Raw genomic sequence first — 27,706 nt, 5'->3', positions numbered from 1 at the left:
ACAGGGAAAGACACTTGGGAGCACGCATAAATATCTTCAGAGTGATCCAGCTTGTGTCCTTACAGCTAGATGTTTTCCTCTCCAAAGTCCACAGACCACACATTCCAACTCGTGATAACTTGCCGAAATGAAGATGAGTCAAATTTAATGGTTATACTTGTGATAATGGAGCCAATAACTAGTACCATGTGATACGTTTTCTTAGTTTCAGTCATATCTAAAATATCTGGAGTACCCACACTGCACCTGAGTTGAGGCAGGATGTATCAAAATCAAGATGTCTCTGTCACAACAGAGTCACAGATGTCTACAGGCCAAAAATGAGCAGAGAAGGTTTTGAACCAAGTGATCACCAAGAGCCTCCCTGCTGACACCAGATGTTGGAATTAGCGTCTCCTGTTCAGCGTCCACACCCTTTGTACACCAATGAAAAATGAATGGCCACTATGCAGATACACACTCCATGTGCTCATTTTTTGGGCACTTACTCAGAGGGTAAAACATCTATTAACCTTACCTTATCATTAAATGTGTAAGCTGCTGACTTTTCAACCATCCAAGCCTCTTGATGGCTAAAACAGTGATGCAGTACAGCTGCATCTCACAGTTAGACCTCCAAGTAATGTCTTTCAGGCTGAGTGAGGTTTTTCTGCAAATTACAGGTTTATATTGATGGACAATTCAAGTATTTCCACAGGCATGTCTTTTGAAAACAGCCATATTTAGTTTGAGTAATGCCCTGTTTAACACACACTCTGCTTTAGCTGCAGATCCACGTCAGACTCCGTTCTATTAGTTAAAACAGCAGCCTCACACTAAAACACTCAATCTAAGAATGGAAGTCGCTCTGTCGTTTCTTTGGCAGCTGTGTTAAACAACACCCCTTTGAACTTTCAATTTACTGAATGTCAGTCCGTTTCTGCTTGCACATCAGTGTACAGGTTTAGGGTTCGTCCTTTATTGTCCTGCAAGTACGGACAACTGTGCTTCAGCATGGAATCGTGGACAAAGTTGGGTGCCATTGATCCTGGCCTTAAAATGGAATCAGTGATTATAGGAAGTCCCTCGATACGCTTTGATTTCTAATGCAGAATTGATTGGACGGCACGCTGACCTGAATAATTCATCCCTTTGGATTGTATCACAAGACACTGTAGTTTATGTTGCATTATTCAAAGAGTGTGTGTATGCATGTTTATCATTGTTTTTATTCTTATTCCTGTCTTTTTTTATGCTCACAACCTCAATGCATTGCACACTATTATACTGACAGTTTAGAAATAACATTGTGTGGTATTCTACTTTCTTGAAATATTTTTGGCCTAATGTTTTCTAAAGGCCCCCTGACACAAGCATGTGTCAAGCACGCAATAGCACGCCTGTTGTCGTGATGATCCCACCCGCTGTTCACAGCTGGACGCTGTTCTTTGTTCTTCCGGCTGCCACACGCTCTGCGCTGGATGCTGTGTACCGGTATATAAAATAATTATTTTGTGTCAGCTTAATCATTTTCTCTGCAAATTGGCCGTTGAAAACGACTGTAATCACTTCCTGAATCACAGAGGACCGCTCCAGCTTCAGGCTGCAGAAAGCATTTTGAGCTGTCTGAAAAGGTAAGTATTTGACATGTTTACATTGTCATGGCTTGGTAAAACGGTTGCGTGTTCATTCCTTCTTGTGTGCAGCTGTTAAAGTATGTTTATAACAGATTTAACTTGTTATAATTCTTCAGACGAGCTGTGCTCTGATGCGATCCGCTGACGTCACCACTTGCACTGTTCACTTCTTCATGTTATATGGCTGGGGGGGCCTGGCTGCCTTTTTGTTTCTGTCCTTTGTTTCTCCTTCCAGGTGGCTTGCATTTGGGACTGAGTGGCTGTGTTGCTGAGGTTATCAGGACCTCACCCTGATCACCTGCGGCTCGTCAGGACTCACAGCTGAGGTGCATCTATATGGATTGGAACATGGTGGCATTTAAGACTGGAGTATACAGTGTGTATTTGCCAGAGACTCGACCTTGTGACCAGACGGGTGAGATCGTCGTCTCGGGAGCCATCTCATCATCAGTGGATGCAGAGAACGTCCAGGGTTTGATGCACGGTCTGTGAAAGAGGAGGGGGTGAGGTCTCACGCTCATCAGCACACTTCCTGAGGTACGTTAGATTTTGTGACTAACATTTATACAGTCAGTAAATGTGGTGTCCCTCACACCTTATTATATTGAGCTGTATGTTAGTCATGTATCGGCTTCCACTGCAGTGGAGTTTTGTGAACTGGATGTTCCATGCCTGCAGGTTGGGAAGCTGATTAGTAATCAAGCCAGGAAGTGTTTGCTGTTTGTACACCTTTAAGTGGTCTCTCTGTGTGTAGAGTGTGGACTCACATAATGGTTCCTTCTTTCACAGACTCGGTTTGTTGCGGCCACCTGGGGGGTGTCGGCGGAGTCCTTGGGTCCGAACAGCTTCTGGCTCCGGACCGTTAGCGCTGCTGGGAGCGCACCACGCCAGACCGCACTTTCTTTTGTTATTTTTTGTATCACTGTTATGTATTAAATTCAGTTAGCCTTTGTACCGTGCTCTGCTTATTTCATACTGGGTCCTTCAAACGCTGGTCGGTTCTCCGAGCTGCGTCCGACACATAACACTTCACTTGACAAGCTGCACATCGTGCTGCTGGTGTTTGCGCCACGTAGCACGACATTTATGTGGAAGATTTTTTTTTTTTTTTTTTACATTTTGAAATTCTCTGTGCGTAATAGCACGCACCGGCACCCCTCTGACATCCTGTCTGCAACCGTTAAAGACGAGTTTACACTCCAGCACAACACAGGTCATGCAGGTGTGTGAATCAAAGTCATGCTCGTGTTTGGGGGCCTTAACCCAAACTTGATTTTGCTATGAAACCTAGGAACTGTCACAGGTTTGTGACTCAACTTACATGCATTTACTTTTACCAAACATATTGTAGTGTATTGATAAACTATAGGCCGATATCAAATCTATCACTTTTCTGTAAAATTCTGGAAAAGGTGGTTTCGTGGTGCCTCCTGGACCACCTTACTGAGAATAATGTTTTTGAGCCACTGCAGTCTGCTTTTAGAAAATATCATTCCACAGAGACGGCTCTCATTAAAGTGGTGAATGATCTGCTTACAATGGATTTGACACCACTACGATTCTGGTGCTGTTAGATCTTAGTGCTGTGTTTGATACTGTGGATCAGGGGTGCCCAAGTTCAGTCCTTGAGATCTACCTTCCTGACACTCTTCGTTCTCTCCCGTTTCCAACACACCTGAATCCACAGAAAGACTTGTTACCGGGCTTTTAATGAGTCTTTGATTGCATTCAGGTGTGTTGGAGCAGGAAGACAACAAAGAGTGTCAGTAAGGTAAATCTCGAGGACCGAACTTGGGCACCCCTGCCATGGCTCATCAGATTCTACTCGATAGGCTGGAGAATCATTTTAGGATTACTGGGAGTGCCCTTCCATGTTTGACATCATACCTGACCTGTCGTTCTCACGGTGTTCTGTGCAACACTACCTCTAACCTTAGTGACATGAAATTTGGGGTTCCACAGGGCTCCGTCTTAGGCCCCCTTTTCTCCCTTTATATAGCACCCCTTGGGCACATTGTGGCGTTTTTGGATTACCTTTTATTGCTGTGCTGATGATACTCAGTTATACATGCCGATAACTGCTGGTAATGTCATCCACATAAATTCCTTAGAAGATTGCCTTGTATCAGTGAAAAGCTGGATGTCTTGCAGTTTCCTACTTTTAAACCCTAACAAGACTGAAATGATGGTTCGTGGTAGAGTGAGACATCTGCATCAATTTGAGCAGCTAACGCTTAACCTATGCTCGTGTGTCATACATCACACTGAAAACGTGAGGAAACTTGGGGTAATTTTTGATCCTATGCTGTCCTTTGACCTCCACATTAGAGATATTACAAGGACTGCTTTCTTCCACCTGGGAAATATAGAGAAGATTCGTCTCATCCTGTTTGTGTTTGATGCTGAGACCCTCCTGACTCATGTATTTGTTTCTTCTAGATTGGACTACTGCAATGTTCTGTTTTCTGGTTTACCGCAATCCAGCATTAGGGGTCTTCAATTGGTTCAAAATGCTGCTGCCAAACCTTTGACAGGAAGCAGAAAGTTTGATCACATTACACCCATTTTGGAATCTTTTCACTAGCTTCCTGTCCCTGTGAGATCAGATTTTAAGGGTCTGTTACTAACCTATAAAATTATTCACGGACTGGCACCTCCCTATTTCGCTGACCTACTTAAACCCTACGTACCGGCCCGGGCTCTGCGTTCTCAGAGTGCAGGACTACTTTGTGTCCCTAGGGTGAATAAAAAGTCTGCTGGTCACAGAGCTTTCTCTTTCAGATTCTGTGGAGACTTTCAAGGCCAGACTTAAACACTTATTTTCCCTTTTGTATGGATAGCATACTGGCATAGTATGGTACTATGCTTTCTACCCTTTTGAATTAATTTTATTGTAAAGCAGAGTGGGCCGGAACCTCAAATTTATCTAAAGTCTGGGTCTTTTAGTGAAGCTTAGGGCTAGCGGCCGGCGATCACCTTAGTATTTCTTCTGTTTTTCTTGTTGCTTAATGCTGACAAATTACACTGTATTTCTTGTCTTTCTGATGCCTGATTCTGTTTTTTTTTTTCTCTCTGTTTAAGGTGCCAAAATCTCCCAAAATTTCCTGTATTGTCAATTGTGTTTGTAGCATGGCCCAAGCAGAGGGTCACGAGGGTCACCTCTTTGAGTCTGGTCTGCTTGAGGTTTCTTCCTCAAATCATCAGAGGGAGTTTTTACTGACCACTGTCGCCACACTCTCACGAACGCCACTAGCTTAGCTTATGACAAGCTAAAAGTGGACGCTCTTGTTATGGCCGAACAACTACCCAGTTTCTGGGTATTCTGTGTTAGTACGCGCCCGCGGCCGACGTGCTTGATGAATTCCTGTGCAAAAAGTAGTTCCCAGATGATTGTGATATATTCTTGAGATAATGAGTATATCTCATCTAAATCGATTTTAAAATTTAAAGTGTGGCCGTGATAAATATTTAAGAAACTCAAAGTTTATGAGCAACTTCCCACACAAGCACATTGTAAACATTGACACAATGGAGTTTGATAGGGGAGAGTTCAGAAAGATACGATTGGAATGCTTTGATTACCATTTGCATTTGGCGATGAAAAACGGGTGTTAACTTCGTGTTAAAGTCAGAACAAGAAGCTGCACTGAAAGAGATCTATCTGGGAAGAGACACATTCTGTGTGTTGTCGCAGAAAATGAGTGCGGCACGCTGGTGAAAGTAGTCTGACGAGCTCAGTCTGTGGGCGCGAGCTATCCCACAATGCCAAAATAGCAGAGATGTCGGTCCAATGAGAGAAGCACTCTGAGCAGGGTGCAGTGTCGCCTGTGTTCTTGCTCTGGGGGTTAGTAAGGTTAGACCCGACTTGTGTGAAGCACCTTGAGGCAACGTTGTTGTGATTATGGAGTTCCACAAGGTTCTGTGCTAGGACCAATTTTATTCACTTTATACATGCTTCCCTTAGGCAGTATTATTAGACGGCATTGCTTAAATTTTCATTCTTACGCAGATGATACCCAGCTTTATCTATCCATGAAGCCAGAGGACACACACCAATTAGCTAAACTGCAGGATTGTCTTACAGACATAAAGACATGGATGACCTCTAATTTCCTGCTTTTAAACTCAGATAAAACTGAAGTTATTGTACTTGGCCCCACAAATCTTAGAAACATGGTGTCTAACCAGATCCTTACTCTGGATGGCATTACCCTGACCTCTAGTAATACTGTGAGAAATCTTGGAGTCATTTTTGATCAGGATATGTCATTCAAAGCGCATATTAAACAAATATGTAAGACTGCTTTTTTGCATTTACGCAATATCTCTAAAATTAGAAAGGTCTTGTCTCAGAGTGATGCTGAAAAACTAATTCATGCGTTTATTTCCTCTAGGCTGGACTATTGTAATTCATTATTATCAGGTTGTCCTAAACGTTCCCTGAAAAGCCTTCAGTTAATTCAAAATTCTACAGCTAGAGTACTGATGGGGACTAGAAGGAGAGAGCATATCTCACCCATATTGGCCTCTCTTCATTGGCTTCCTGTTAATTCTAGAATAGAATTTAAAATTATTCTTCTTACTTATAAGGTTTTGAATAATCAGGTCCCTTCTTATCTTAGGGACCTCATAGTACCATATCACCCCAATAGAGCGCTTCGCTCTCAGACTGCAGGCTTACTTGTAGTTCCTAGGGTTTGTAAGAGTAGAATGGGAGGCAGAGCCTTCAGCTTTCAGGCTCCTCTCCTGTGGAACCAGCTCCCAATTCGGATCAGGGAGACAGGCACCCTCTCTACTTTTAAGATTAGGCTTAAAACTTTCCTTTTTGCTAAAGCGTATAGTTAGGGCTGGATCAGGTGACCCTGAACCATCCCTTAGTTATGCTGCTATAGACTTTGACTGCTGGGGGGTTCCCATGATGCACTGAGTGTTTCTTTCTCTTTTTGCTCTGTATGCACCACTCTGCATTTAATCATTAGTGATTGATCTCTGCTCCCCTCCACAGCATGTCTTTTTCCTGGTTCTCTCCCTCAGCCCCAACCAGTCCCAGCAGAAGACTGCCCCTCCCTGAGCCTGGTTCTGCTGGAGGTTTCTTCCTGTTAAAAGGGAGTTTTTCCTTCCCACTGTCGCCAAGTGCTTGCTCACAGGGGGTCGTTTTGACCTTTGGGGTTTTTACGTAATTATTGTATGGCCTTGCCTTACAATATAAAGCGCCTTGGGGCAACTGTTTGTTGTGATTTGGCGCTATATAAATAAAATTGAATTGAATTGAATTGAATTTGGTGCTATATAAATTAAATAAATTGAAATAGGTGTTCAGGCTACAGTTGAATTGGTTCAGAAATCCCACTGTTCAGGACTGAAAATTTTTGTTGTTACTGATCACATCTTTTTTGATCAGCACAAAAAACAGATAAATAGAATGTTTTTTTTAAAGCACTAGAAGAACAATGAAATGGTGTGAGGCAGCAGAGGCTCCTTTTAATGTCCTTTCAACACATGAACGCACAACTGCTTTTATTTCACTGCAGCTCTGCATTTACGCAGTTATTACTTTGTTATTAAATCTGTATTTTGCACTGTTAATTTAAAGTTTGCAATCAATATGGTTCATGTGCCTGCCGTCTTATGTGAGCAGGAGGGTCCATAAGGATCAACTAACAGTCAGTTACACCACTAATTTGAGCATATGTACAAGAAATTGGTTTTGAAAACAGGTTTGAGATCATGACACAGACTCATGCAGTTAAGAAACGATCAGTTGATGTCCTGTGCTCCATTCTGAATCGAAAAGACAGTGATGAGCTCCTGCCACGCCCCCTTATCTCCTGAAATGTTGATTTACTGATTATCTTAGCACATATTTTGCACCAGTTTTCTCAGACAAATATGGATTTGATGTAATTTTGATGGAAACAACTTCATGTCAGTTGGACAATTTGAATGGCATATAGTCATGTGATCTTAAATGTTGCGTTTTGTTTAACTGATTGAGCTCTCCCACACTAAAATAATAAGGAATCAGCCTGCAAACTATTTGTGATTCCTGTATTTTCCAGGGTATAAATTGCATCAGTCAAAAAATGCACCAAGAAAGGGTAGGGTGGGGGGGTGGGTGTAGTGTACACGTCACAGTAGATCCGCTACAGAGCACGTTTATTTTTGACAGATACATTTCACAAGAATTCAAGGAAGACAATTTGTAACATTCTGGAAAGACTTTTCAGACACAAGCCTAAAGCCCTTTTCACACAACGTTGAGCTGCATATTGCGGCGTTGTCTTTCGTTTAAGTATGCCCGAAATGCGCGAGTACTCAGCGCTTTTCAATGTTCATTGCGTTCGTAGATTTGCTTGCAGCTGCATGCATTTGCTTTTCAGTGTGTGCGACAGTCACGTGTAGTCGCTATTTAAAACCAATTCAACCCTTTGTCAATTCACTCCTACCGCCTGTGCAGAACACATTGTTGCGCTTGGAAAACAGTGGACTGTATCATGAGGTTTTTACAGTTGCATACTGCCACGTATGTAGCTGTAGCTGCTATTTTCTGCCTCTGTGGAAGTGCACTCTGTTCTCTACTGCACGGTGTGGTGCAGATCAGAAACAGTGTGTTTTAACATTATTTTATTTATTTATTTTATGACGTGGCCCCAAACAGCAGCATCTGTTGAGATCTCTGCTCCTGGACGTTACAGACATGTTTTGAGGGACATGACCTTACAACTGTCCTCCGTGTGTTTGTGCCACGTGTCTCTGCCTGCTGTCCTCACATGGAAATAAATAAACCATCTTTCGCCTTTGCACCAGGGTGCAGCAGCTGCACACAGTGCACCTCGACAGGCTGCTCCATATGAAACGGACCGTCAGATCATGTGAACATGCAACAGGCAATATGACAACAGTGCGAGCAATGCGCCACTTTGAGTCACATATCACCAAAAATTCACCGTAACAAACGCCGTTTTGTCAGTTATTACCGTACTTTTTTCGCTGTAATTAAAGACGACGAAAGTTTTCTCTTCTATACATCGTTTAATTTCTCTTTTTTTGAAAAAAATACATTTATCTTCTTGTTGATTTTAAGCATTTTACACTCCTGTTGTAAGACAGCGATTGTAATGCAGTGGTAAAGTTTCCGTCTGTTAATCAAAGGTTTTGTAAATTGCAGGGACAAATCCCGTGAGTGGCATTTATTTTTTATTTAACCAGGATTATTTAACCGCAGGGTTTTGTATTGGGTCCCCTTTTATTTATTATTTGTGTCAACCCAGTGATTTTCACTAATTATACACCAATATCTAATCTGTCAGTGTCCGGTGATTGTATTAATTATTTATATACTCAGCTGGACATAAGACATAATAACAGCGCACTTCATTCATGTCACTTCATGACTGTACGTCTGTGACCATGGGTCATATAAAGAGAAACAGACCATTCATACTTGTGTTGTCTGCTCGATAAGAGGGATTAAATATTGGACATTGCTGTGTTTTTTATGGTGTGTAGTTTTTATTTTTTGTTTCTCAACAGCGGTGCGATGTGGTTCCACACGTTCCAGCTGTTATTTGTCCACCCCCCCCCCCCCCCCCCTTCCAAAGCGGCGGTGCAATGTGGTTCCACACATTGTAGTTGGTTTTTAATTATTTTTTTTATCTCCACAATGGTGGAGCGATGTGGTTCCACACGCTCCAGCTGGTTTTTATTTTTTGTTTCTAAACAGTGGCGGTGTGGTTCCACACGCTCCAGCTGGTTTTTATTTTTTGTTTCTAAACAATGGCGGTGCGACGTGGTTCCACACGTTCCAGCTGGTTTTTGTTTTTTTCTAAACAATGGTGGTGCGACGTGGTTCCACACGTTCCAGCTGGTTTTTGGTTTTTTTTCTAAACAATGGTGGTGCGACGTGGTTCCACACGTTCCAGCTGGTTTTTGTTTTTTTTCTAAACAATGGTGGTGCGACGTGGTTCCACACGTTCCAGCTGGTTTTTGTTTGTTTTTTTTTCTAAACAATGGTGGTGCGACGTGGTTTCACACGTTCCAGCTGGTTTTTGTTTTTTGTTTCTAAACAATGGTGGTGCGATGTGGTTTCACACGTTCCAGCTGGTTTTTGTTTTTTTTTGTTTCTGAACAATGGTGGTGCGATGTGGTTCCACACGTTCCAGCTGTTTTGTTTTTTTTGTTTTTTGTTTCTAAACAATGATGGTGCGACATGGTTCAACACGTTCCAGCTGGTTTTTGTTTTTTTTTTCTAAACAATGGTGGTGCGACGTTCCACACATTCCAGCTGGTTTTTGTTTTTGTTTTGTTTTCTAAACAATGGTGGTGCGACGTGGTTCCACACGTTCCAGCTGGTTTTTGTTTTCTAATCAATGGTGGTGCGACGTGGTTCCACACGTCCCAGCTGGTTTTTGTTTTTGTTTCTAAACAATGGTGGTGCGATGTGGTTCCACACGTTCCAGCTGGTTTTTGTTTTTTGTTTCTAAACAATGGCGGTGCGATGTGGTTCCACATGTTCCAGGTGGTTTTTGGTTTTTGTTTCTAAACAATGGTGGTGCGATGTGGTTCCACATTCCAGGTGGTTTTTGGTTTTTGTTTCTAAACAATGGCGGCGCGATGTGGTTCCGCACATTCCAGCTGGTTTTTGGTTTTTGTTTCTAAACAATGGTGGTGCGATGTGGTTCCACACGTTCCAGCTGGTTTTTGGTTTTTGTTTCTAAACAATGGTGGTGCGATGTGGTTCCACACGTTCCAGCTGGTTTTTGGTTTTTGTTTCTAAACAATGGCTGCGCGATGTGGTTCCACACGTTCCAGCTGGTTTTTGGTTTTTGTTTCTAAACAATGGTGGTGCGATGTGGTTCCACATGTTCCAGCTGGTTTTTGTTTTTTGTTTCTAAGCAATGATGGTGCGATGTGGTTCCACATGTTCCAGGTGGTTTTTGGTTTTTGTTTCTAAACAATGGCTGCGCAATGTGGTTCCACATGTTCCAGCTGGTTTTTGGTTTTTGTTTCTAAACAATAGCGGGGCGATGTGGTTCCACACGTTCCAGCTGGTTTTTATTTTTTAAATGATCCCGTTGCAGCGGGATCATTCACACCTGCCCGACCGTGGGTCCCTCCCGACGTCGGGTCAAGGTATTTTGGGTTTGGGCTATTTCGTTGTGATTTGCCCTGATTCCTACTTATTCGTGCTATGTGTGAAGGGGCCATAAAGAACGTACGCTAAATATCTTCAGTGTCATCTTTCTTTTTTCCACTGTACTGAAAGATGTTTGTGTGTGTACCATTACATCCCTATTTTTTGATAGTTACATTGCATGGTGCATTCATCGTCAGATCTTTTATACTAGTTCAAAAAAATAATGAAAGGAAAAACAGTCGAGGATTCCTCCAATTAGTACTAAATGACAGCAGGCAGATATTTAAAAGCAGGAGATTGTTTGTTTATTTTCATCTTTGTGTATTGAATAAGCCTCACAGTATGTGCATATGTTTATGGACGAGTGAAGCATTTGAGGGTAGACCAAAAAAAAAACAATTTAACTATGGTTCACCAGCAGTGTTAGTGAAATGAGTGAAAATTTGGTTGTCACAGATAAATTATTTAGTGGTAACACGTTTTTTTCACCTTGTAACAACTTGAAGATACTAAGATGCTGATCAAGACTGAGGATTGATTGTTTTTAGCGCATCTGGATGACGTGTATGCCGTCCATATTTTACAAAAAAAGGCTACTTCTGTCGATTCTTGAAGGTTTTTTCTTCTGTTTTGTTTAATAGGTCTACAGACAGAAGTTACTCACAGATTTGCCAAATTCAGTTTTTCATGAATATTAGGATAAATCCTTTAATGCTACTTGCCAAATGACTCTCTCATTCAAATCAATTAATCTTGCAGTAGAATTAAAATAGCAAGAATCACCAGATCCCTTTAACATGTTAACACACCCTGTAACATGCAAAATAAATAAAATAAAATGCACATCACACAAAACACTTATATTAGCACAGTTCTAGACACACCTAAAATATACACATCGCTGGCAGGCAATTGTCATTTAAATAAACAATCAGAATCTGTTTTCCCCACAGAATTGCTGCCTAATGTAGCACTCAAACATTCATAAATGAAACAACATTTCTTTGAGAAAAAAACAAAAGGGAGAACAGTTGAAATTGAGCACTGTAGCCTCATTGAGGTTCAAGGAAGTCATCCTGTCGAAATTGGGACTTCTGGGAGTGATGAGAAAAGACTTGTTGCCGTTGTGTGTTGTGCTGTCAACATATTGGTGTTGGGAACAAGATTTGAGCCAGGTATGAATCCTTCAAATCCCCAAAGCAGAGGTTTCATGTCAGGCACTTCCCATGATGCACTCTGGTGGGTTATGAACTGAAAGTTGACATGGATTCAAAGAAAAACAAAACTTGGTCTGTTGGCAGCAGTGTTGCTTATTGACAGGTGGTATCTTGGGTTTCAGTGCTTGATGACTATCTGTCTGTGTGTGTGGCTCAAAAATAAAAAATACTCTCTAATATAATACCTTCTGTCCTTGCTGCAGATGATTAAAAACTGCCGCAGTCTGAAATCTCCACTACAAGTGACAAAATTTTGAGACGTATGTCAGCTATTAAGTCAGCTGAAATCTATGGTTGAATCATAACTAATGCAATGCATCCAAATTTACTTCTGTCTGCTGTTCTGGTCAGCTGTGACAGCCAAATGTTTAACACATGTAATCCAAATATGGTGGAAAATGTCATGTCTTGAAATATGTTTGACATTTCGGGTGTAATATCTGTTTAAAGGCTAAATTTAAATTCTGGCTGACATTTACTTACAGTATGGCTGCTTTTTAGGTTAATTGTCCAAAAAAAGAACATTAAAAACATACCCTATGATGGGCAGTGCCATTTCTTTAAATATTTGAGTCTATTAAACAAATGTTTCTTTTGTCCTCTGAGGTACAAACTCCCCGTTTCATGGATAAAGTTCACTTTTGGTTCAAAATAGTTTAATTTCTCTAACACAGTCTGTTATCCTCAATTTAGTTTATTTATATTGCTTACCCCCCTGCCCCCCCGTGACACCAACCAAAATTAACACCCATGAAATATAGAAAAATGATGCACAATATCCACTAATTTGATTATCCCCCCAGTTATTTTAAGATCCACATGAGTCCAATCATTTGTAATCATCTGTTAAATACTTTTCTCATAAATGTTAGTAACTACAAAGTCATTTTCACAAGAAGATGTAGCAGTCATGAAAAAGGTGTTAAATTGTGTGAACCAGTGGACTTTTGTGTTGCTGGCTTGTTTTAGCCTTAAGCCTCAGTTCCACCGAATAATAAGCCATGAATAATGAGCCATGCATGGGATGTGTCAACGATTACTCAAAGAATGATCCACATTTTAAGCTATCACGTACCCGCTATGAAGAAGCGTCTATGTGCTTCACAGGTGCCAGGTATCAGCCTCTAGTGAGCCACGACCAACCTGTTATTTGAGGCCCGTCCCGTCTCAAATGGCTCATGTCACCGCATAAGATCCACGCCACGCCACATATGATCATTGTAGCGCCATGTAACGTGACGTTGGTGCACGTTTAGGCGTGGGTTTGGTCCAAACCTCCAGTCATCCCACACATGGTCACATTTTTTTTAAACACAGTCCAAAAATAGACGCTCCTGCACAGTCCCGCCAGTGTGCGCATCTGTACTCCAGGATGTTGTTCACCTGTGTTCCAGAGTCATTAAATTCACTTCTTCTTGCTGGCTTTATTTCTTCCCCAGCGCACCGGTGATCCAACTTTTAATTTTGTGTTCGTCCATTAATGTCTCCAAAATTGCTCTTTTGTGCGTTTGCGGTCTGCGTAAATGGCCGTCTTCATTTTGACACCGCTGATCCAACTTTTAACTTTGTGTTTGTCCGTTAATGTCTGCAAAATCAATCTTATGCATGCCCCCGTTCTGCGTAAAATGCCGTCTTGAGTGCCAGTCATTGCGTCAGTACGCACACACAGCAGAGCTCATCTGATCCTTTATAACAAGATGTTAAATCATAAGCATACTTTTACAGCTGCTTATAAAGAAGGAATGAACATGCAACAGTTTTACCAAGCCATGACAATATAAACATTACAAATACTTTTAGGATGTTCCAAATATGTTCTCCACCTCAGCACACGAGACAGAGAGAAGAAATAAAAGGTTGAGATGAAACAGTCCTCTGTGATTCCATAAGTGATTAGAGGTGTTTACAACTGCCAAGCTCTGACCGAAATTGATTAATGTGCTACAAAATAATTATTTTATATACAGCGTCTGGCGCACAAAGCAGGTGGAATTGTAGTGCGCAAGAGGGTGGAGCCAAAATTGCCTGTCCAAAATAGCCTGTCCTGTCCTCGTAGCCACCAGGTGCTTGGATAATGGGCTTTTAACAGCCTCATCCTCACCACAAAAATGCCTCTAAAATCCTTGTTTGTCCTCAGTATCTCGTACACAAACTGCCCCATGCTGTTGTTGCTAAATTATGAACTGCTTGAAATTAGCGCCACGCTCAGTGATGAGCCTCGTTAGCTGAATATTCTCCCTCTCAGAGCCACCATTCTCCTACGATTGTTGAATAACTGGACTTGTACCAAAAAAAAATTCATTATTCATTCTTCATTATTCAGTGGGACCGCCGGTTTAACGATCCTTACATGGCCATGGATTTGTTAAAGATAAAACTATTTAAAAAAAACAAACAAAAACATTTTCGGATTTGAAAATGCCACCCCTGTTCATTCTCGATGTAACGTGGAATTGCGTCAGGAAGGGCATGTGGCATAAATCAACGTATAGCATAAATCAACATGCAGATGCACATTTGATTTGCTGTGGGGACCCTGAAGAAACGAGGGAGAAGCTAAAGGAATTTACTTGGTATTAAACCCAGACATTTATTTATTTTGAACAGCCTAATATTCCTTTTTCTTCACTTTTTGTAAATAACATTTGATAAAATTTTCCTTCATGTTTTGATTTGGAATAAAATGTGCAGTGATACAGTTGTGTGTATGGAAATAAAAGTTATTATAAGGATTTTGAGCTTTACTCAGCTTTTTTTAAAGCACACTATTATTTTGAACACAACTGTGTGCTTCTCTTTTTTTTATTTTTAGTTCAGTTTAATTTTTTCAATTTATTTTCATTATATAGTGCCAAATCACAACAAAGTTGCCTCAAGGCGCTTCACACAAGTAAGGTCTAACTTAACACCAATCCAACACTCAATCATTTTTAAAATTTAAAAATTAAATGAATTAAAATAACAGAATTTTATATCTTTGATCAGGTATCATCTCGGCATCCCTTTTGTGTGGTTTTTAATTCTAAAATAATTCTAATGTACTTGTACACGCAGAGAACCTGTAGGTTTCCCACCAGTTTGTCTCAAATTGGTTCCACAATTTCTATTACCCACAGAAATTGGATTTTGGCTTCTTTTTTTTTTGCCATAGAGAAGGATTAGAAAGCATTAGAGTTTCAGCACAGCGTTATGAGCAGAATCACTTTAAAGATGGGTTAAGTTCAGAATTGGTTTCCTCGGAAGAGAGAGCTGTTTGGCCATATGCAGCCACATAGCAGTGAAGAGTTTGGTCATAATCACACACAGCCACAGTTAGTGTTCTCCCAAGGATTAAAAACCCTTTCAACAGAAGGCTGTCTTTTTGCATTTCAAAAGTTCAAGTTAAAGATGAGATTCTGAGGGCCAGTTGGGACTTGGTGTTGTATTTAGTCATGTAGCATATGTCACTCCTGGAGCAGTGTTGGTAACAGAAGAAATGGTGTGATTGACGTGTTGACATATTTTCCGCAGTAATCATTTGGAGAAAAGCCTTCAGCTTCTGATGGACAGGGTGGATGACATGAGTCAGGAAATTGTCAAGTATAACACCTACAGCCGCAACCTGAGCAAGCAACAGCAGCAGAAGCACCAGGTAACTTTCACACAAGCTTTCACCTACAAAAGTGCACACACCACCCACAGGCACACTGAGCGAGGGAGCAGCAGCACAAACATCAACCTACCAGCGTGCATATCAAGCAAAGGCAGGGCACACACACATTCCGGGGTATTCACACATAGCTGCACCCGCAGCCGTGATCTCAGCGGGAAAACAGCAGGTATTTCAGTCTCAAACACGGACCCAGCCAATTGTAGGTTTAATCACAGCATGAAAGCAGAAAAAATACCAGGTAACACAAACGCACACACAGAGTGAAAAACAGTCCGTCAGGCTGTCAGGCTTGTGTATTCATGCACATAAATTCACATTTTACCAGCAGCGTTACCCAAAGTTAACAACATAGGTTAAAAATTAGGACTGTTTTTACCTTGGGCTTTGGCGACGTGGTGACAGCAGGGTATTGTTTTCAGTGGCATGTGTCTGTGGACAACACAACTCAAACACGGCTGGACAGACGTCCTTCAAACCTGTTAATGGGAGAGATATCTAGAGGTGATTAGATTTTGGAGTAGTTTGGACTAGAGGGTGACATTTTTTCGGGAATCCCACAGGTCACGGGCTTCCTGTGGGATTCCCACGGGATGGGAGTCAACTTTGCTATTTATCACGCGATTAGGATGGTACAGGATTAAAAGTTCACGGGAGCAGGTACCAAGGTTTTAGGCAGCGAGCCGTCCTGCTGTCATTTGGGTGGTCAGTTTTCTAAAAAGACGTTGAAAAAACAGCGGGCAGCTTTGCTCAAAGCCGTCTAAAATTAGGACTGAGTCCGATCGCTGCAGCCATTTGTGTGTGTGCGTGTGCGTGTCAGCTCGCTGCGAGGAGGGAGAGGGGAGGGTTATGAACCGCTTCGGTCAGTGCAGAGTGAGAGCACACGTGTTGAACACAGAGTGAAAAGCAACACCAAACTGTGGCGCTGCCTTTATTTCTCTCTGAACTGTTCTGACGGTACGTCCTGTTCATACCGTGTGCGCCTGTCGGTGACAGTTGTACTGAATTTATGACATGAAATAAATGGTCAAAATTCCTTAAAAAAATGAAAATATATGAATGAACAGAATAAAAATCACACGTGTTTAAAAAAAAAAAAAAAAAAAACCTGATGTGGAGAAACTCTGCAGTGATGTTCAGAAGCAGAAAACACATAAAGCCGTTGAGAACTCTGAACTTTAACAGGCTGTTATTTTCCAAGGATATTTATTTTAGATGACTTAATGTCGTTTTATGTTCAAGCACAAAACGTGACTGAGGAGGAGAAAAAGAGGAAATGAACTCAAGTCAAAATAAAAATACAAGCTGCTGATTTTTATTTTTCAAAGTTATTAGGCTGCAGCTCTGCATTTTATTTATTTCAAAGCTGCTGCCCCCGCGACCCGACTCCGGATAAAGCGGAAGAAAATGGATGTATGGATGGATGGAAGTTACCCCTTATTATTTTCAAAAATCTTAACTTAATATTAACACTTTTCTTTATAGCAGTTCTTTAATTTCAGAAATGGAACATAAACAACCACAAACAAAAAAGTAGGGACTGTATGTAAAATTAAGATAAAAATAAAAATGTTCACATTTTCTCCACTCAAACCCACAGAAGCCAAAAGTTTTTTTTTCCCAAAGTTGTGTCTTGGTGGCTTCCCTCACTTGTCTTCTTCCAGCATGGACATTTAGTTTTTGAGAACTGCCTACCTGACACAGATTTACCATAAAGTACTACACTGTTTGTATTTCTGAATGGTTGATATAAATGAAGTCTTAGAAATATTCAGACTTGGAAATGTTCATGCATTCATCCTCTGACATTTCTCAAGAAAACTGGCTGTAAAAAATTATTAATTCTTACATTTAGAATAAACTGCCCTGTCCCAACCTTTTTTCTTGGAAAATGCTGCAGGCCTTAAATGTAGGAATGGACATATATATTAACAAAAAATAAATAAAAATATAGCCGACCACACAAAACATGAAATATGTTGGTTTCATACAGTCTGCAGTTACAGAAATAGAAGTCAAAATAAATGTCAGGATCATTACGTGTCCATCACCGCCACATACTGAAAAACTGTAAGACCACAGGCCATGCATTATCTATGTTTTGTGTCTTTTACTGAAGTTTTTTAAAATTTGTATTAAGGCAATAAGTGCCTCCCTGTATTACCACAGATGAACTGTTTCTGTTTCCACATCTTCTGAAAAAAACTGCAGAACACTAAAGCCTAAAAACTAAAAGAAGGAAAAATGGGAGCAGTACAGGAGCGGGAGTCATTCTGAATGGTAGCAGGATGGGAGTGGGAGTCATTTTACCAGGAGTAGGATGGGACAGGAATTTTTTTTTTTTTTTACTCTGGCCCGGGATTGGGATGGGACAGGAATTTTTCTGTGGGAGTGGGACGGGACAAGAGTGACAATATGCTCCCGTGTCACCCTCTAGTTTGGACAGGCGTCCATAATACTGAATAATGCTTCTACATAGTGTTGTCTTTTGTCCACAGAAAAAACAGTATCCCCCCATCAACTTTCTCCAGACTGCTGGGGTTCCCAGTAGCTTAGCTTACCTATTGGTTTAGCTCAGTTTAGCCAGTAACACAAACGCTGAAGCTGGTCCACATCACGACTGTCCTGTTAACAGCCGCCATTTGTCGTCAGGTTCTGTCAGACTCCATGATCACAAAAGCAGTTTCCTCAGCGAGACTCACTGGCGTCCCGCACGTAGCAGCTTAGCTTAGCGTGGCATGTAAACCACAAACATAAACATGGCCGATTCCATGCTTTCGGGAGAGGAAGCACGCTTTGTCAAGAGTTCTCCTCACCACACGAATGGAAAGAATAAAATCTGTGGTTATTCATGTTTTAAACACTATTCTTATGCTGTGCTTCATGTCTGCAGTCTGTGTCAGAGATACCCAAAACAAACCAACCAAAAAAAACACTCACTTTCCTCCTTAAAATGTTATCTGTGGATAACATAAGTAGGGATGTGAATTTTACAACAACTCACGATTCAATTTGATTCCGATTTTTGGGGTGACGATTTGATTCAGAATCAATTTTCGATTCAAAGAGCTCTGAGAAATAGTTATATTACTTAAAAAATGTTCATGTTTAAGAAAATGCAGCTTTACAAGGTTAATCAGGTGATTCTAAAGATGTAAATTTAGTTATCTGCTTTGCTCGTTCAGAGTTGGCTGGCAGTTTAGCGAAGTGATGGAGTGTGCGCTGGTCAGTAGTCGGCAGAGACCGCTGCTCCACTTCTTTTAGCTCCGGGTGATGGCGTCGCATGTGGGCTTGCAGATTTGAAGTGTTTCCGAAGTACTTTTCATTTTGCAGATTTTGCACACTGCATAAGTCATGTCAATCTCCTTCTTACGCAGCAAATAATAAAATCCAAAATGCGCCCAAACATTTGCCTTCAGCAAAGACGGTGCTGGCTGAATTAGCTCTTTGTCTGCCATGCTAAGCTGCAGCTCACGAATGTTTGAAGCACGCCGGACCCTCCCCTCACGGAGACGCTGTAGTATGAAGGCCATTGCTTGACAAACCGTACACGCAGCGAGTAAGCAAGAAAATGTATAAAAAATTGCTTTTTAAAAATCGATTCTTGGACATTTTGGATCGATTCAGAATCTTAATAAATAAGAATCGCGATTCGGATGTGAATCGATTTTTTTCCCGGCACCCCTATTAATAAGCCACACAAAAAACACTATAAAAAAAATTCAGTTTTTCCCCATTCATTTCAGTAGAGCGTCTCAGAGGGACTTCAGCTCATTTGACATTTTATTTACTCGTGATACGCACTTTAAGGTGTTCATCACCATTGCCGCCCTTACTTTAGTCCAAAATCGACACCATGTTATCAGCTTTGTGCTGAACTGTTTCTTACACACACACAAACACACACACAAAAGTAAAATTGTGAATTAATGGGCATCACGATGATGACCGCTGGAAGCAATAGTTAGATTAAGCCCTTACACAGGCTTGAAATGTAATTTTGTTAGTTTCGGGTGCCGATGAGATAAAAATGACTAATGTTAACCTCTATAAATAACCATAAACCTCTCCTTCCTGCTACTGCTGACATTTGCCCACTGCCGTTTATCATTGTTTCAATTTTCAAATCTACTTTTCATGTTCTACGTCTTCTGCATCATTTTCTTGTCGAAGAAGTTGTCATTTGCATTACTTCAAAGGTTATGCCTCTGGTTGTCTGTAATGTAGCCCTTTGTGAAGTATGATAGGTCGGTTAGGAGTCGTACTCTTTTAGAGTGCTGAGACATGGACAAAGCGCAGGTTCGTAAATGCAGTAATTTAAATTTTACTGACTGCAACCCAGTGACTCGGGTGCTTTTGTTGGAGCAGAAAGGTTTACTGACCCTGACTTCACCGTCAAAGCTGTGATCTTTGTGGAATCAATGAAGAACCTGATTGCAGCACTTGAGAAGCTGAGTAAGGATTCTGAGTGTATCGGTTTGCGATTGGCCCGGATTGAGGCGCAGATGAGCAGTATCCCTTACATTGTGAGGGTGTGTCAGGTTTGACATTTTGGCCATGTGGCATGTTTCTCTTTGTATGATGCATCAACAGGTGCCTGAGTGTGGAAGACCACTGTGGCTGGAGAAGGCCAAATAGATGGCTGTGGCAGATATAGGGTTACTTTTTAGAGGTAAATGGACTGCATTTATATAACGCTTTTCCATCTGCATCAGACGCTCAAAGCGCTTTACACATCAGTGCCTCACATTCACCCTGATGTCAGGCTGCTGCCATGCAAGGTGCCCACTACATACTAGGTGCAATTTGTTGATTAAGGACGTTGCCCAAGGGCCCTTAGTGATTTTCCGGTCAGGCTGAGATTTGAACCGAGGATCCTCTTGTCTCAAGCCCAACACTTAACCACTAGACCTTTACCTCCCCTATGATGGGGATAGGCTTCTTGTCTACCTGGGTGGTTGCCACCCAGGACCCAAGACTATTCTGTGGGGTTGTAAATACAACAAAGAGTGATGCTAGTGCATGCCCCATCCAGACTTTAACTGAGTAGGTGTAAAGCCGGTCATACACTAAGTGAAGATGGATTGCGATATGCTGTCTTGACTGATCAAAGCTCTGGTGTGTGCATAAAAGATGAAAATTTCCTGTGTAGGATTAGTTTGTGGTCCATTGTAACTGTCTGAGCTCTGCCTAGTTAGCAATAACACACACATGGAAAAGAGCACCTTGCTTTTAAGAAGTTATTGGAGTTTTATGTGGATCATAACAATCATGGAAATACATTTATTGAGCATAGTAGCTTTGAGAGAGAGAGAGAGAGAGAGAGAGAGAGAGAAGCAGCTGCATAAATCAGGCTTTAAATTAATTAAATAAATCATCATAAATTGTCTATTTTTATATTTATTTTGATAGCACCTGTACCTGGATGTGTTGGTGTATGTGGTTAAATGATTTTAAAAAAATGTTGAAAACATTAAAGGTCCATTCAGTAGTTCAGCGTAGTTCGACCCAAATGACACCATGTTCTGAGTTGACACCACTCTCCAATCAAGGCACTCTAGGTGCACCCCCACCTCACCCCCCGAGCTGCTTTTCAATGATGGAAAAATGTATCTTCACCTCATAAAAACTGTGTGTATGTGCCCTATAAATCTCTCTTTGCTTGTAATAACATTTATGCAATGCTGCGCAAGAGATGTTATGATATAATTGTTCGGAAAAGGATCCCAGTGCCGAGAACCACATCAATGATATGTAAAACATGGCTTTATTGTAACAGTAGTACCAAGCAGCATCATGCACAGGCAAAAAGTGTGCAAACGTTAGCCATCTTTACATCGGCAAACAGTTGGCTTGGTTGTTGATGAGTTCAACAAGTAACAGTGTCCTGAGAGGGAGCAGCAGAGGTTCAGAGCACACTGAGCAATCATCCCAGGCAACAGAAATGGGGAGCGGTAGGCAAGGTTCAGCAAACAGGAAAGGGCAGCATGGGTCAACAACACGGAGGCAAACATGAGGAAATAACGCGAGAGAGTAGGCATAAACCTAGACAATCTGGAAAGGAGGAAACACTCTGAGAGGTTACAAAGGCCAGCAGACAGTTAACCACTGAAGTGCAGAGACTCTTGAAACCAGAAACAGGAAGGCAAGCTATACAGAATGAACCCCAAAGAGCTGTCAGATTAAAAGCGCGGGAGATGATCTATCACAGGACCATGAAGAGAAACGAACACGTAGGAAACTCATGAGTACAGGGACTGAAGCCAAGTAATAATAATAATAATAAGTGGGAAATACTCACAAAGCCTAATTAGAGACCTCAGTCAAACACTAGAAATGTGCCCTTTGTTGATGGAGAAATATTGCACAAGTTGCCAAGACGCACATTGCTGCTGCAGTTGCTCCAGACACACCGCAGTACAACCTGCATGTCTCCTTTTAGATTTCTGTTTTGTTGTTTGGTACCTGTGAGGTACACCACAAAAACCACCATCAGTAACAGCAAAAGCACTCTGAAAAACACGCACACAGAATCTGTGCAAATATTCAACCCGCTTGAAAGCACAAACTCAGCCAGAAGCCCCAAAAACAGAACACGTGTACACAGATCAGGAGACGGCAGCGCACCACCTGCAGCTACCACTTCAGCCTGATCCAGCTTAAACATCAGGCTGCTCATGCAAACACAGTCATGGTCTTTTGTCAAGAAACTCTGAGGGGCAGCGGGTGAGTCACTGTGTGCACGCAGACTTACACCTGGTATCACACAGACGCACTGTTCTGCCATTATTCTCACCAAGTTCAAATGAGAAAAACATCTCATTCGATCTGCGCAGAGTCGTCGCCCTCGATGCCGTCAGCGGATAAACCCACGGGCAGCTTGCTCACAAATGGCGTGCAGGTTCTCCACACACACACACACACACACACGTGTGTCCACAGGGAGTCGGTGCACAGCCGTGAAGAAAGACACACCTGCATACCCACACATCCTCGGGCCAATCACCTCCACTCATCCATTATGATCCATCATTCTCCCCTCCTGACCTTCTCGTCTGCACCGCCCCCAAACCGTACCCGCCGACATGCACACATCACACGCGATCACACAAACTGCACCTGGTAATGGGACCTACTTTCTTCGACGTTTTCTTCCAATTCTGTGGTCTGAACAAAATCGTGTATGAGGCAGCCTGCTATTACACCGTTCAGACGCGCTTCCACTCACGCTCTGTGTAATCTTGCGCTATTGACCCCGCTGCTTTCCAGACAAATGGGCCCCTCTTAATCATCATAGAAAGTAGCGAAAAGGTGTTGATTTGAGTGGGCTCCATTTTTCATTTGCAGCTTTTGGAAAGTGGAAAAACAGCAGATTTGCTGGCACATGCTGCAGCCAAGTTTTTGTACCATCGAAGCAATGTGTTAATTTCATGATTTAATTTCACATTGTGCACTTAAAGGACAATTTAACTTTTTTACAACCTTCAGCATATTAAAAACGATGAGTATTCTGCTCATCTCACATCGTGAGTGAAATCCCCTTTTCAAAAACGTCCTGAAAAGGAAATAAATGGATATGAGAGACCTCATAACTATATTGTTTCCCTCCCAAGAACTTTTAAAACTGGGATGTATTAGTTAATTTGTCACATTTGATGATGACTGAAAATACATTTTGCTGACGATACTGTTTAATTAAAGTAATGAATAAGTACCATGTGCTATATCTGCCATGAACCTAACGTAACCACACAGGACGTCTAGGATCAATTAAATGTTATTCAACAAAAAGGACACAGCTGGCCGTGATTTCTTAAGCTCTTAATTCTTCGATTGGGTGAACACTTGATTTTGAACACCAGCAGTTATTGATTCACATAAATTAACTTGCTAAATTAATTTATCAAAAGCAGATTTCCAGCAAACAACTTTGCCAACAATGAGCAGAGCACCAAGATCCTTCAATGCCAACAATGAGACTCCTCCAACAACTGCTCGTACTAACCAATTCAGTTGTTAACTGCTTTAAGGTGTGTGGTTTGAGAACTTCCCATGTTGATCTTTTTTTATTCTTTTGTTAAAATAAGAAAATGTGTGAGAGGTCCTAACCTGCAGTAGGAGTCGTGCAAATAATCTGCCCTCATCTAAACCTGAATTTTCAGTAGTAGATTTAATATTTAATTACTTTGATGCAGTTTTAGTTTGAAAAACCTCTTGTCAGTTATATGTCCTCACATTGATATCATCCTGTTTAACTGCACAGTTTGCGACGTAGTATGATAGTACATTTATTCATATATCATAACGATGTCATTAATTTAAAATATGTTCTTTTATTAGACCTGCAATGGGGAAATATACTCCCAAGGTGCGCCGAGCAGACACCTGCTGGTTTTTCCTGTTCCTTGACATGAGCAGGGAATGGGAAAAAACAGGCGTGAGTCTAGTTCTTCCTCTGTGTTGGCTCAGTCTCCTGTTTGGACACTTCTGACATGTTTGGGTAGAACACAGCCTTATTTTGGGACATTGCTTATGGTAATTCACTTAGTCATTGACTAGAGTTGTAAAAAGGTTGAAGTCCTCCTTTAATGATACAGTTTGGCTACAGTTAGATTATTGGTAAAGATTGTCTACATATTTTCTGATGCACTTTTTTTTTTTAAACCTTGTTTCAGATAAAGAGGCCTCTAGCTTCTTGCATAATTCGCCATGCAGCTGCTATCTGGATGCGTCTGCAGTCACAGATTTATGTCTGAGGTGCACAGCATAAAGCTCGACTTGCATCTGGACTCCCGTTTTTCACATGGCAAGTGGGAAAGCGAAACAAAATGTAGAAACACTAGGAGAGCGTTCTGTGGTTTGAGCCGACCAAAGTTGTGCCGTTTGCCCACCGCAGTTACAGCCGCACGCAACGTAAGCTTCATGCACATCAGAGGAAACGCAGTAGCGCCACATGAAATGGCCCCTGGAAGGCTTGGGAAAGTAGAGAGTAAACTGAATATGGCAAAAAAAAAAACAGAAATACAGATAAATTTCAAAGGTAAAACCTGCAGCAGTCTGCGAGAGGACGGAGTGTAAATTGTGTATTTTCTACAAAAAAGGCAACATCAAAAATAAAGCCACATCAGGGGGTTCAACAGAGTGAAGACCTGCCAAGGAGCAGCTGGCTTTTATTGGGGGGGAGTTGGTTGGCTTTTTCGGACAGTTTGGGTGTCTTAGAACCATGAGTTCATTATCTGTGGCACTGAGGTGGTGAAAAGTTCTGAACATCACCCAGAAATGCAAGAAAAAGTGAACCTGGTCCTTTTTTTTTTCAACTCCTTTGATTTACCGTCTTTTTTTCATTTCAATGTCAGTAAAATCTTTTACAGGAAATAAATGTATGTCTGAAATCACAAAGATCACTTGTCTTCATAGTTAAAATGTTGTTTCAGTGAGGCTTTTCTACCTGATGCACAAGCTCAAAGTGCTTTAGAATGATGCCTCACATCCTCCAGTTCTCAGACTCACACATGCACAGTGATGTCACCGTGCTGTCATGCAAGGTGCTCAGTCGCACATCAGAAGTAACTGTGTTTATTGGTGACGACCGGGTGTGAATTTAAAATCTGAGTTTCAGTTTTTATCTGTTGTTCATCTTCACAGTTTTTGTCAGCTTTCGTCACCCGCACAGATGTGTTGTGGGTTGTTTGTTTGAAAGCATTCGAGCTGCTCCCACGCCATTTTCCTCCACCCCTTTGCACCGGCCCGCGTCAGTCTCTGCTCCATCTCGCCAAATTAACAAGGCTTTTAGGATCTCAAGAGAGCCGGCACCTCTCTGATTTACCGACTGTCAGCCCCCCACAAATCCCCCCCCCCCCCCCAGACACTTATAACTCTTCTTCCTTTCTGTTTCCCTCCCCTTCCTTCAACATTCCCTTCCTTTACCTCAATTATTTCCTGATGTCGCTCACTGTTTATTTTCTAAACACCCCCCCACACACACACTCACACATTCTCCTTCTTTCATCCTCTAATTTCATCTATTTCTGTCCCTCCATCTTCACCTCCCTGTCCTCCTCCCCAGTACCTCCAGAGGCGGCAGCAGGAGAACGCCCAGCGTCAGACCAGAGGGGAGGCCCCTCTGCCCGAGGAGGACATCAGCAAAATGTTCAAACCTCCCCAACCGCCACCCCGCATGGACACGCTGCTTATTGCAGGTACGTGTGCACGTTTCTCCGCGCACGGCAGCAGTGGCCGTTCCCGCCAGAGAGACTTTTTGTTCTCTCCAGACTCACTCAGCCGCCTCTGCTCCGCTCACAGGAGCTCAGGTTCTGTTTAGCAATTATCTCGGTCATTATCCAGAAATTATATTAATTTAAAGTATATTGACTCCATCTCTGAGCCGACCGCCCCCTGTTTTTCCCTCCCGCTGCTTTGCGGCGCTCAGCTCGCCTCCACCGTCTGACAACATTCTGATCGTTCCGTTTATTCTCTTCTCCACTAATTTGATGTTTGTTTGTGTTTTTTGTTTTTTTTGCTGTGCTCCTGTTTGTCCCCGCCTTGCCCTGCCTGTGTGCACGACTGTGTGCAAATGTCATGCGTGTGTGTCTGGGCCTGTGGGCGTGGATGCATGTGGCTTCTCCCCAACAGGGCAAATTAACAACTACTGCCAGAACGTGAAGGAATTCACCTCGCAGAACCTCGGGAAACTGTTCATGGCGGAGGCTCTCCAAGGGCACAACTAGAGGAGAGGAAGAAAGGAACGTGAAGGAACCTACAGAAAGGAGGAAGGAAAGAGGGTGGAATAAAGAACTTTTCTAACAGAGGTGCACGTCTCCTGTAAAGCCACCTGTGGTGTGGAGGAGGACTGTGTCACTGTTTCATTCATTCGTTTGTTTTACTAATTGGCATTGAGGACCATTTGATTCAGATTTGAATAAAACTCTTGCAGCTGCTGTGGCCACTTGTATGATTTCACTGTCATTATGCTCCTAATGCACAGTGCAGCTCCATCATTACATTTATTGCACTTATTTGTTTATTTTACAGGGACAATGCAGTCAATCGAGCAATGTCTGCGACTAATGCGATGCACAGTGTTTATAGCTTCAACTAATTAACAACATTTGTCCCTGGTTGGGCCTTTCTACAAATTACATTATGTATAATTCTACAATTTACATGATTCATAATTCTATAATTTACATGATTCATAATTCTAAAATTAAATAAATAATAAACATCATTCATCATTTCATTTTGCTCATCGATCCACCTGCTCACATGTAAAATTCTTACATTTCCACACGCATCTATAATTTACAAAAACTTAAGAACTGAATTTCTGTGGGTTAACACACTCACTCCTCCATTCAATCCTTCCTTGACCCACTTTTTTTTTTAATCACAATGCTATATCTGCACATGGAGGCAAAACTTGAGCCTGGAGGTGAACATCCTAAACTCAGATATATTCTTGAGCTCGGGCAGAAATGAGTTCCACAACTTTATGCTTTTAAAAGAAAAGGCAGACTGACCAAATGAAGTCCTACACTGTGGAATGTTATAATTCTTGTTTATAGAACCTCTGGTGACTCTACCTCTGCTTGGTCTCTGAACAAATGAACTGAGTGGATGAACAGTTTGAGGAAGCACAGACTACCAAAGCTTTCAAAGCTTAGCAGTCTATACTTAAGAATAGTACAGTGATGGTAACAAATTGGCTTTCTATCCATAATTTTTATTGTTTGATTGTACAGTGAAGCAATGCGCTTCATGACTGAGGGCGTGGCCTGGGTCCACGCTGTCATATCAATCAATCAATCAATCAATTTTTTTTTATAATCACGCCAAATCACAACAAACAGTTGCCCCAAGGCGCTTTATATTGTAAGGCAAGGCCATACAATAATTATGTAAAACCCCAACGATCAAAACGACCCCCTGTGAGCAAGCACTTGGCTACAGTGGGAAGGAAAAACTCCCTTTTAACAGGAAGAAACCTCCAGCAGAACCAGGCTCAGGGAGGGGCAGTCTTCTGCTGGGACTGGTTGGGGCTGAGGGAGAGAACCAGGAAAAAGACATGCTGTGGAGGGGAGCAGAGATC

General features: G+C 41.8%; 1 protein-coding gene across 1 annotated transcript in view; it reads left to right on the top strand.

Moving 5' to 3' along the window:
* LOC117514732 (eukaryotic translation initiation factor 3 subunit H) overlaps positions 1–26,559 on the top strand; it is a 188,338-nt gene extending 161,779 nt beyond the window's left edge. Inside the window, exons 6-8 of the mRNA XM_034175292.1 lie at positions 15,480–15,600; positions 25,685–25,817; positions 26,251–26,559. Of these exons, the coding sequence (XP_034031183.1) occupies positions 15,480–15,600; positions 25,685–25,817; positions 26,251–26,345 (349 nt within the window). The 3' untranslated portion in view covers positions 26,346–26,559. The remainder of the gene's footprint in view (positions 1–15,479; positions 15,601–25,684; positions 25,818–26,250) is intronic.
* The last annotated feature ends 1,147 nt before the right edge of the window (positions 26,560–27,706 follow it).

The sequence above is a fragment of the Thalassophryne amazonica genome, chromosome 7 (assembly GCF_902500255.1).
Source record: "Thalassophryne amazonica chromosome 7, fThaAma1.1, whole genome shotgun sequence".
Lineage (NCBI taxonomy): Eukaryota > Metazoa > Chordata > Actinopteri > Batrachoidiformes > Batrachoididae > Thalassophryne > Thalassophryne amazonica.
Note: the sequence above shows the minus strand (reverse complement) of the source record. Positions and strands in the feature narration are given on the sequence as shown.